The sequence below is a fragment of the Sinocyclocheilus rhinocerous genome, unplaced genomic scaffold (assembly GCF_001515625.1).
Source record: "Sinocyclocheilus rhinocerous isolate Xijiao unplaced genomic scaffold, SAMN03320098_v1.1 scaffold853, whole genome shotgun sequence".
NCBI lineage: Eukaryota > Metazoa > Chordata > Actinopteri > Cypriniformes > Cyprinidae > Sinocyclocheilus > Sinocyclocheilus rhinocerous.
In genome coordinates, this window is record NW_015627738.1 from 594,754 (window position 1) to 606,557 (window position 11,804).

General features: G+C 34.4%; 1 protein-coding gene across 1 annotated transcript; it reads left to right on the top strand.

The window, feature by feature from the left end:
• The first annotated feature begins 1,554 nt into the window (after positions 1-1,554).
• LOC107734279 (L-threonine 3-dehydrogenase, mitochondrial-like) lies at positions 1,555-8,990 on the top strand. Its single transcript, XM_016546197.1, has 9 exons — positions 1,555-1,633; positions 4,465-4,639; positions 4,866-4,908; positions 5,151-5,221; positions 6,240-6,389; positions 6,463-6,635; positions 6,856-6,946; positions 7,646-7,915; positions 8,670-8,990. The coding sequence occupies exons 2-9, from the start codon at positions 4,474-4,476 to the stop codon at positions 8,807-8,809; spliced, it is 1,104 nt and encodes a 367-aa protein (XP_016401683.1). The 5' UTR covers positions 1,555-1,633; positions 4,465-4,473; the 3' UTR covers positions 8,810-8,990.
• The last annotated feature ends 2,814 nt before the right edge of the window (positions 8,991-11,804 follow it).

Consider the following 11,804-nt stretch of genomic DNA (forward strand, 5'->3'; position numbering starts at 1 on the left):
CCTAAATTGTGTTCCCCACGGGTACAAAAGCTTATAAATCATACAGAATGAAGTTTTTTGAAAATCTAAAAATGAAGGTTTCTAAATCTAAAATCAGAACGTTTCCTGTGAGGGGTAGGTTTAGGGGTAGGGTTGGTGATTCAAATTTGTTTTAAAAATTTTACTCTTTTGCAAGTGAGAGAGGAAAGAACGAGGAATATGATTCACGAATATTCCCGCAAGCCCGTTTGGGTGCTAAATGTCATGTAGGTGTGGGAAAAGTCCTTTGGAAACAAGCTCTACGAGTCTTCCAGCATGTCACGGTGACACACAGTCCATGTTCATGAGCTCACTGAGTTCAACACTTTATAAATAAACCCTTTAATGAGAATAGATGTCCAGATTCTAGTACTTGTGCTAGTTAATTACAAGACAAACAGAGGAAATTTCCACTGGCTCCTTGTGGAAGACATGGAATTGATTCACTTTAGACTAAATAAATGGTCTGAGCACAACAGCCTCTCTGAGTCTTCTGCATGTCTGATGAGAGGCAAAAATACTATCATCAGTCATTCATAAAGAAGATCATTTGCATTCATTATTGCTCTGGTTTACATTATAATGCTAATTAGAAGAAAGAAGGATTACCTTCCAACATGACAATGACCCAAAGCACACAGCTCCTTCACACAGTGGTTGAAGGAGAAGAAGGTGAATGTCCTTGCATGGCCTCGTCAGAGCAGACTTAAACTCCACTGAAAATCTGTGCAATGACTTGAAGACTGCAGTCCACAAATGCTCACCATCAAACTGAACTGAACTTGAGCAGTTCTGCAAAGAAGAGCGGGCAAATATTGCAAAGTCTAGATGTACAAAGTTAGTAGAGACAAATCCCAGCAGACTAAAGGCTGTAATTAAAGCAAAAGGTGCTTCAACAAAATACTGACACAAGGGCTGATCCTTTTTCCAACTCCAAGTGATTCTGTTTTTAAAATTTTTATTTTTCTGACATGTTGGTGTTATATCTTTCACTTGGATGTTATAAGCTGCACTGAGTAAATACAGCTGGATAAAACAAAAACTGTCTGTCTTCATTTCAGGCTACAAAGCAACAAAATGTGATTATTTTAAAGGGGGGTGGTCATTTACTATACCCACTGTATATCAAGTCCATTACCAGACTATTAACTGAGAGACATCATCTCTGTCTTTTGAGTAAGAAATAAAATATTCATCATATAAATAGAGCCGAAATAAAGGCTAAGTTCTCAAGCTATTGATAATATTAGGAGAAAAAGAAAACCCAATTATATTTATTGATTTTTTTAATCAAATCTTGTATTAAATTATATTTGAGTGTGGCTTTAAAAGTTTCGAGGTCCCTGTAAAAAATAAAACGAAGATAATTTACTAACGTAATCTATGTATTCAATGTAAAGTGGGCGTGTCTCGGGTGGACTGACCAATCACAGCAGACAGCGACTCTCCGTATAGGAGACCCGCAGTTGATGCAATACTGATGGTCAGTGAAGAACTGATGGCCTGTCCTGTCAAAGACATTTACACCTGATCCTCTTCAACTCCTATGTAGTTGCATAAGAGCACACAGGTCTTTTACCTCTTTCTTTCCCCTTTTATCCTAGCCATTTGGGCGGTGAGTAAATCAGTATTCTTCTTTTATCTATGTTGCCATCATTTGATATCATAATTCTGCACGTGAATGACGTGAGATACTGCAGGAACGTGTTTCATTGTAACAGCGCGTGTATCCGGAGCCTTTGATATTCCCGCCGGACTGACACATTATAACAGATTCAGAATCAGAAGCCATACATATAGCAACCAAAAGTGAAATCATCACTGGCAGCGTGTTGTCACAACAAAGGCTGTTTGCAGGTACTGGTGTTGATGGCTAAAGAAATCAGTGTGATGAAGCACTTTTCCTGCACACTGCGTTAGTATAGTCGTGTAAGGAGAAACACTACACTTGATTTAATTAATATAATCGGAAAGTGAAGAAAAGAAGAAGAATCTGTCCGGGGATTTAAATCATTTCCAAGGTGAGGATCTTGCTTGACAGCCACTAACAATCACGCTGCTGGGACCAAGAGTCACTGTGACCTTCATGTAACTCAATTCAGTCGAATGATTCTTTTAAACAAGTTATTTCAGATTCAGATTAGACTCGGAAAGTAAGTCATGTGACTTTAGAAGTGGCAAGCAGTTCATTTTAAACTATGTGTGGTATAGTAATAATAAACCGAAACGAGTTTAAACGTTGGTCTTTGGGTTTTTAATAAACTGTTATAGCCACGACCAGAAGGTGGCAGCAGCGGGGTCTTTCTTCAGCGACAGGCACTTTAATGCCCCAGGGGTTGATTTTTGTTCAAACTAACAGATTTGAGCTTTTTGTCTTATATGGAGGCCACATGAAAACTTGTTTTAGAAATAAGATATAAGTTTAGCACGTGCGAGATGATGATGCATCAGCCAATGTGTTACTAGGGGAAATAAACAGAAATATTTAGTCATTTAGTTGTCATTGCACAAAGTGTAAAATTATTAAAAGAGGCCATCTTACCCCATTACTCCAACTTTTACAGAATGTATAAATAACTTTTAATTTAATTCATATGTATAATTATTAAAATTTAATTATTGCAAAATACTAAATCAACTCTTCTATTTAAATTGCATTTTGACAATTTAGTTGAATAATTGGATAACTGATTACAGACAAAGCACAATCCCAGTAAAAAAGATTCATCTGAAAGGTGAATTTATTCTATGACTTACCTAATTGCTCATATTTTAAATCTGTTACACCAAATACACAAAATAATGAACTTTAAAAAAGCATCATGTGACCCCTTTAAGATGTGTCAGTATATAGCAACACTATGAATTGAAACTGATTGATTTTACTCAGTTGTCCTATAGGTTTTAATGAAAAGTGAAGCTGTCTGAGACGTACATCTAATTAATTAAAATATTGAATAATAGCTCCATTAACTGTAATAAGTAGTTAAAATATTTAAAAAATATTAACATGGCACTCAGGGCCTTCTGTCAATTCTGGCCCACATCTTACCCGAGTCTAATTTAATATTTTCACTTCAAAATAAAAACTATAATTTTTACTCCATAAATCAAAACATGTTAATGTGTCCACAAATCCCTCATTATAGACACAAAAACATAACGCATTGTCATAGATCATTAGCCTACTTTCCAGAAACATAAAATTAGATCAATTAACTGTTTTGACTGACTAAATCTCTCTCTTACAAATGTTGATATTCAGATGAAATTACAAAATTAGAAATATATATTATATATATATTGTGTGTGTGTGTTCCTCTGCATTATAGGCTATTTAGGATGTCTGTAATGCAGCTGTGAAATTAGCAAGACTGAAAAATTTAGGAATAATGTTAAAGAAGAAATATTTCAGATTGTGATATTTCAAATCAAATATGTAATTGAGTAAGACATACTTTTTGAATGTGCATTTATATGTATCCACCTTATTAGCAATGTAGCTACACTGTAAAAAATTACCGTGAATTTAACGGTAAAAATGCTACAGTAACATTACATGTATTGGACATTAATTTTACGGTAGTATACCGTTTTTGGAAGTGAAAAAGACTGTATAATTTACAGTGAATAACCGTAAATTGACATTCCCAGAATTCCCTGCGTTACATTTCAAATTTGATGTTTTTTTGTTGAAATAACTATGTTTCTTCTTAGTTTTTTCTTATCAGTTTTGTATATTAGCGTTGTGCGTTACACCTAATGTTGTTAAATGAATGTTAATTGCATTATTTCAGTTTCATGTGTGTTACCATGATGGTGTTTAGTGTTTGTGTGAATGACACTGTGCACCTTCAATATATGTTATTATTTAAAAGCTGCTTGTAATGGGCTTTGGTTCATCATGTGACTTTCTCATCACCAACTGCATTTGGTGGTTATCAGTGTATTACAAAGGTACAAAACAGATTTCAGTACTTCAATAGGTTGGTATATTAATATTATATCAGTTAATGAAATTAAGGTATTTAACTGTAATTTTAAGTTAAAACCTAAAACATTGCTACCGTATTTTTTACGGTAAAATTCCGGCAACCACAGCTGCCGGTTTTTACCGTAAATTTTACGGATTTTTTTTTACAGTGTAGGCTACTCATTAGAGTCATTAACCACTAATAACTAGAGGAATAAGTGCAGCAAACGACAAAACTATCTGCGATACCAACCAGTGTGTTTATGATTATGATAATGAATTAAATTAACATTATAACACAAACCAGTTTGCAATATCAAGCAGCTTTACGGAGCGACTGTTATTGTACAGGTAAAATAACTGGAAGCGAATGAAACCGGAAGCCGCACACATTCAAACTTATGGCAGCACTGCTCTAATTTTAAAATTAAGGTGTATGTTGATGTTCTTTATTCATCTCTTTATTTTGGCAGTTGTAGAAGATGTCCTGTGTGAGAGCTGTGAGAGGTCTGGCACCCGTCTGTGGCTTTCAGCCTCTCGCTGTTTTATCTCGTGGTGTCAGTTTCTCTCTGCGCCAGGTCGCATCCGATGCCAGTTTTCACTCGGTGTCCTTCTCTGAATCTGATCATCCCAGAGTTCTCATTACCGGTATGAGAGCAGGAGACAAGTGATTGTTTTTGTGATGCACCGTATATTGTGTAAACCTATTTTTAAAGATTGCCTTTTGGATTAAGCTTTGAGGCCTAAATGGATGTTATATAAACCTTTAGATGCCATGTTTCCCTGGTTACCTGAAGCATGAAATGTAGTCTCCATGGCAACACATCACTGATGATGAGATTTAATCATATTTTCTGTCTGTTTTTTATTTCAGGAGGTCTGGGTCAGCTGGGAGTGGGGCTCGCCAAACTGCTCAGGTGAGACTGAAGCGCTTTCAGATGCTTTTAAAGCTTTCACACCGAAGACCCCGCCCCCTGTGACATTTCAGCCAACCAGATGTCACCATGTGAAAGGCAGACAGGGAGGGGCTGTTTCTGATTGGCTAAAAAAGTGAATCTAAACAGAATCTAGGGTTGTCGCAGTAATATCTGTCAGGTTGTAAGGATATTTTATGCACAGCATTCTAAAAAATATCTTGTTTATTTCCCTTTTCATACAGGAAGCAGTTTGGAAAATATAATGTAATTCTGTCTGATATCAGGAAGCCTCCAGCTCATGTTTACCAAAGCGGTGAGTGTTAATATATTCACTATGGTGGGCAGCATCATTGAAACTGAAACATTTTTAGTCATATTTCTTCTCATGTAGACATGTAGAGTTTACATGAGAAGAAATATGACTAAAATGTTTCAGTTTCAAAGAGTTTATTAATAATATAGATTGATCTATATTTTGAATTTAAATATATTTAGTTTTTAGAATATTTAATATTATAGGTATCTGTAAATGTGAATATTGAAATAAAATATATAATAAAATAAATTACAAAAATAAATAACAATGTTTATAATATATAAACATTGATATTCCTCTTTCAGTATTTTTAATTTAGTGATTTATATATATATATATTTTTTTAAATGTTTGATAATTTATATCGATTTTTGGCTCTTAATTGTAAATGCTGACTTCATGTACCTTTATTTATTGAAAACATAAGTGTCAATATATTCACATTTGGGACATTTTAGTCAATTCTTCTCCAAAAGCGATGTATGCACAAATATGAGTTTATAAATATATACTGATCTATATTTTGAATTTAAATATATTGTATTTTTAGAATACATATTAATGTATGTATATGTTAATTAATATTTAAAATATATAATACAAATTACAAAAATTAATAAAAATGCTTAAAATATATACAAATAGTATTATTTGACATTTTTTATTATTTATATTAATTTTTGTCATTTAATTGTAAATGTTTACTTATTCTATTCACTTGTGGTGTGAAATTTTAGTCGCAATTCTCCAAAAATGTTGTATGTAGGCTACATGTAGAGTGAAAAATTTAAGGGGGTCTGAATACTTTCCGTACCCACTGTATATGAAACTATGTACGTGAGTTTAATATTATAGTTATATAATATATTGATCTATATTTATGAATATTTTTATACTAATATATGCAAATATACACACACAATACAAATGTTAATGTTAATAATTTGTATGCATATTATTTATTTTTAATTGTATTTATTTATATTGATTTTGGACTATTACATTTTCACCTTAGGTCCCTTTATATATTCTGACATTTTGGACTACAAGAACTTGCGTGAGATTGTTGTAAACAACCGCATCTCCTGGTTGATTCACTACAGCGTCCTACTGAGTGCAGTCGGAGAGGCCAATGTGTCCCTCGCTCGTGACGTCAACATCACTGGTTAGTCACCGAGGTCAGTCATTTTCGGTCACTTTTCAGTGGGAAGGTACACTGATGTTTCTTTTCTTCATAGGGTTGCACAACATTCTTGACATCACCGCAGAACATGGGCTCCGTCTCTTCATCCCCAGCACTATTGGAGCCTTTGGCCCCACGTCCCCTCGTGACCCCACCCCCGATCTGTGCATCCAACGACCGCGAACCATTTACGGAGTTTCCAAGGTTCATGCTGAGCTAATGGGAGAGGTCAGTATGCTTTTGAGAGAACACCTGCAAATCCTGAACCTTTGTTGAGATTTTAGTATTAGCATTATATTAATAATGAAAAGAAATGAGACTACAGGAAATACTTAAAACAAATACTTAAACCTGTTTCATGAGGTTTCTAGCTTTGTTTTTCTTTATTGCAGTGTATCAGCTGTGATGCATTATTCAAATCTTTACATTTCTTTATCGTGTATTACAGTATTACCATCACAGGTATGGTCTTGACTTCCGCTGTCTCAGATACCCAGGAATCATTTCTGCAGACTCTCAACCCGGTGGAGGAACTACAGGTAAGCTGAGAAATATTACATGAAAAACTTAATAAAAAAAAAACACCTTAAAAAAATTATTTAATTAAAACTTAAATTAGAGAATGTTGCTGTGTTCTTACTGTAAACTAGAACTATTATAAATGTAAATCAAGCTGAAATAAAATAGAAATATAAAAATAAAGCTGAAAATACTAGATTAAAATAATAAACACTTAAACTTATTTATTTTCAGTAACCTGTTATTGAAAGCTATTAAAAATTAAAATTAAGTTTAAATAAAATAGAAAAAAGGTTACAAATGTTGCCAAAGCTATTAAAGATTTAAATAAAGCTGAAATAAAATAGAAATATTAGATGAAAAACGTAAACTTAAAATACTTAAAGGAAAATTAGAAATGTTGCTGTGTTTTTATTGTAAACAAAAAATATAAAAAATTTAAATAAAGCTGAAATAAATGAGCAAATATTAGATGAAAAACCTAAACTTAAAAAACTTAAAAGAAATTGTTGCCTTGACAACTGAAATAAAAATAGAAATTGAAAATGAAGCACATAACAAAATGACTAAAACTTTAATTAAAATGAAAAATGTAAATATAAAAATAAAAGTTAGTTCAAAATATTAATAAATACTATAATATTAAATAATACTAAAGTATCTGTGCTAATGCATATGTGTAAACCTTTTGCTTCCATTTATTCTGTCTCTTCTATCAGACTATGCTGCTCAGATCTTCCACGATGCTGTGAAAGCGGGTAGATTTGAGTGCAATCTGAGGCCTGACACGAGACTCCCCATGATGTTCATTGATGATTGTCTGAGAGCCACACTGGAGGTTCTGGAAGCTCCTCCTGAGACACTCGGCATGCGAACGTACAACATCAGTGCCATGAGCTTCACTCCAGAGGAGCTGGTAAAAGAAATCAGGAGGCACCTGCCAGACCTGCAGGTCACCTATGAGATTGACCCAGTTCGACAGGCTATTGGTGAGAGTCTGTTATTCAATGAAAATCTTCTACAAATAACCCAAACTCAATTTAACATCCACCATAGCTTTTAAAGGAATAGTTCACCCAAAAATGAAAATTTGCAGAAAATGTACTCACCCTCAGGCCATCAAATGTAGAGGAGATTTGGTGAAATGTAGCATTCCATCACTTGCTCACCAGTGGATCCTCTGCAGTGAATGGGTGCCGTCAGAATGAGAGTCCAAACAGCTGATAAAAACACCACAATAATCCACAAGTAATCCACAGCACTCCAGTCCATCAGTTAACATCTTGTGAAGTGAAAAGCTGTGTGTTTACAAGAAACATCAAGGCATTTTTAACTTCAAACTGTTGTTTCCGGCTAAAAGTCTGTAAACCATAATATTGCTTTCTTCAGTGACTAAACAAATATGTGGGTGGATTTTGATGAGGGGACAACAGGGGATGGACTTTTTCACTAGTAGAAGCGTTATTATGGATTATAGACTCATATTTTAGCCAGAAACAACGGTTTAAATTTTTGATTTTATGCAAACATGCAGCTTTCCACTTCATTAAAAGTTAACTGATGGACTGGAGTGGTGTGGATTACTTGTGGATTATTGCATTGCATTGCAATGTATTCTGATCATCCACTGCATGATCTTTGGTGGACATGCAATGCAAAAAAAAAAAAAACAGTTAACAGATTATGTAATTTTAACCCATTTTCTTTATCACTTTCAAATAGTTTCTGTGTTATTTCTTCTAGCTGACAGCTGGCCAATGGTCTTGGATGACAGCAGTGCCCGTAGTGACTGGGGCTGGAAACACAACTATGGTTTGCCAGAGCTGGTTCAGACAATGCTCAACTTCACTGGCTCAGACTCCAGAAAGGCTCGAGCCAACTAAACACCATCTGCCATCATGTGTTTGAGTTTAGCCGAGATGTTTGGGACCTAATGGAATGGATGGTAATTGGGCTCTGCAGTATACTATGTAGCGTACTGAGATTAATGAAGGTCAACTTTTCTGTAGCACGTATTTGCACACTTCTTCCTGGTAAAGTAAACCAAAGATTTACAGGGTTCAGTTATATCCTTATTCTCCTCAATCAGCTTAATAATTTAATAGTCTTCCTGATTATATATTTGATATTATGTAAGCTTAAATTTGTTTTCTGGAATCTTTGTTCCATAGCAAGCAGTGTGAAATAATCTGCTTTTGTTTTTATCAGGGAATTTGCTGAACAATATTTTTCTTTTTATTTATTCTGCTAGAATAATTTCCACTACCTTTCAAAAGTTTGGGGTCAGAAAGATTTGTTTATTTTTGAAAGAAATTAATAGTTTTATTCAGCAAAGATGCTTTAAATTGATCAGAAGTAACAGTTAAGACATTTATAGTGTTACAAAAGATTTGTGTTTCAAATAAATGCTTTTCCATTGAACTTTCTATTCTTAAAAACAAAAAATCTGAAAAAAATTATTAAGGTGTCCACAAAAATATAAAGCAACACAACTGGTTTTTTTTAATGCTGAAAATTCAGCTTTGCATCACAGTAATACATTACATTTAAAAAAATATTACAATAGAAAACAGTTATTTTACATCGTAATATCATTTCAACATTTTACTTTATCTCTGATCAAATAAATGCAGCCTTGGTGAGCATTAGAGACTTCTTTCAGAAACATTAAACTCTTACAGACTCTTTCGAATAGTAGTGTATATGAGATTTTGTGTGTGTAGAAGAAATGTAACGTAAATTATATAGAGGAAAATACATAATCTTTTGTGTTTCACAGAAGAAAGAAAGTCATACAGGTTTGAAATTCAGAACGGTCGACTGAAAGGGACGAACTGTCCCTTTAAGTTGTATAAAACAAGCTTGGTTTGATTTTGGCCTGAAGAAATTGCACATAAACTATTTTAAAAGTAGTGAAGCATCACTGCCAAAATGTTCATATGCTTAATGAAATGCAGTCAATAAAACCAGAGCAGCTGGTTTTCTGTGGCCACATTTTTAGGAATTTGTTTGGATGCGAGTGTGAATCTCCGAAATGTATCACTCCATTTGGTCAATACGAGTCAACTGGTTTTGTAGAAATCAACCGTATTAGCTCTAGTATAGATGTGGCCTCTACACACAGCACATACATATACATAGAGCTGGTATCAATCTTTAATTTCCATGAATATCTCAAAATAGACATTTTATAGAACTGTATTTCAAATTCTCTTCTTCTTTGATTTTGTGGGAGTTGCCACACAGCTCTTTCCAGGTAAAACCGGTTGATTTGTAAGGTGTCTTTGTACTAGTTGAGACTTCTTGCTCAACAGATCCTCTGTGAGATGGACTTCTGTCATTACAGACTCCATTATAATTTCTCCCTGCGACTGTAGAAACCTTCGCAGCAATTCTTCAACCACCTACAGTAGAGAATATGAGACAAAAAGAAGATCCATATCATTCATTTTATTCCCAATGAGTTTCATTAAGCATCGAAGCCTACAAAAGAGCCTAATGAAACATTAGTGTAATTAGTCACAATAAAACCCAATTGTTTGCTGTAGCTTATTTCCCATCAGACAAATATTCACATTGTTTTCCAGTGAGAGAATAGAGAGAAAACTGCTGGGTCTCAGAAGTAAAAAAAATCCCATTTATTTTCTCCACAGAGAAATTGATTTTCGGCGATAGCGTACGAACCTTTCGAGTCAGACCTACCCCGAGCTCTGAGGCTGTTAAGCGATGATATATGCTTCTGTAGAGGCCACAAGTCTTAGTCCAAGTGTTATTTCAACTAGAAAAAATAGTTCTGGAACCAAAGCTGTTGAAAAAGTGGCCGTTGCTGTTGTGCTCAACAGGATTAAATAACAGCGCTGTGTGTTCCTTTAATCCATTTTATCTGGTAACTGCTGACAGCCTGCATCTCCTTAAGATATTAAGGTGCTCGAGCTGTGAATGTCTTCAGTATGACGGTGATAACCGTAGGACGATACACAACAGAAATAATGCTTTGTTACTTGTGTCAGTATGAATTATTACAGCCTTCACATTTCACACTGTGCTACAAAATGGCAAAGTCTGCAAAATACAGATTTAAGGTCAGTGCTGGTGGCGGTTATGCATCAGAGCCGCTCGCCAATAGCTTGCAGATTAACTTTGATGGGTTTTGAAAAGGTAACAGTGTGCCAACAGCTACAGGGCAGCTTAGGATCACAATCCTGTTTTATATCAGTGCTGAACAGGAAACTCCATTGCAGGTTGCTGTCCAAATTACACACCTACCTTACATTTCTTCCTTTTGATAAACATGTCAATGAAATGTTGATAAAATACAATGTAAATTTATATTCTTCTTACAGATCTTCAGTTTGAGGTCTTTACTAGGCAAGCATCACTATTTAATTTTCAAAGCAATAGATTTATTTATTTTTTGGCCTGGTGGATGATAAAATGGGTGAAAAAGTTCCTATAGACATAAATTGAAGGAATTTTTACATTTATATTTAGTCATTTAGCAGACGCTTTTATCCAAAGCGACTTACAAATGAGGACGATAGAAGCAATCAAAACTAACTAAAGAGCAACTGACAAGTCTCGGTTAGCCTAATGCAGTACATGTAGCAAGGTATATATATATATATATATATATATACACACACACACACACACTCAGAATAACAACGAAACGTTGCGCTTTAGTAAAATAATGAAAGCAAACAGGATGTGTTTTCTGCCGTCTCGGCCTCTGTGAACTTGAGTGCGTCACTTCGAAACTCCGTGTATGCTTGCCTTATTACAGACATGAAAAATATATCTATAGAGAGTGAAACTTTTAAATGAAAAAAAATTCAAATAGAAAACAAATATTCTCAGATTATGTAATCCGTATGAAAC

Coding starts and splice junctions, on each gene's coding strand:
- LOC107734279 (XM_016546197.1), top strand. CDS start 4,474: ATGTCCTGTGTGAGAGCTGTGAGAGGTCTGGCACCCGTCTGTGGCTTT. Junction 4,640..4,865: donor TCCCAGAGTTCTCATTACCG/GTATGAGAGCAG, acceptor TTTTTATTTCAG/GAGGTCTGGGTCAGCTGGGA. Junction 6,947..7,645: donor ACCCGGTGGAGGAACTACAG/GTAAGCTGAGAA, acceptor CTCTTCTATCAG/ACTATGCTGCTCAGATCTTC.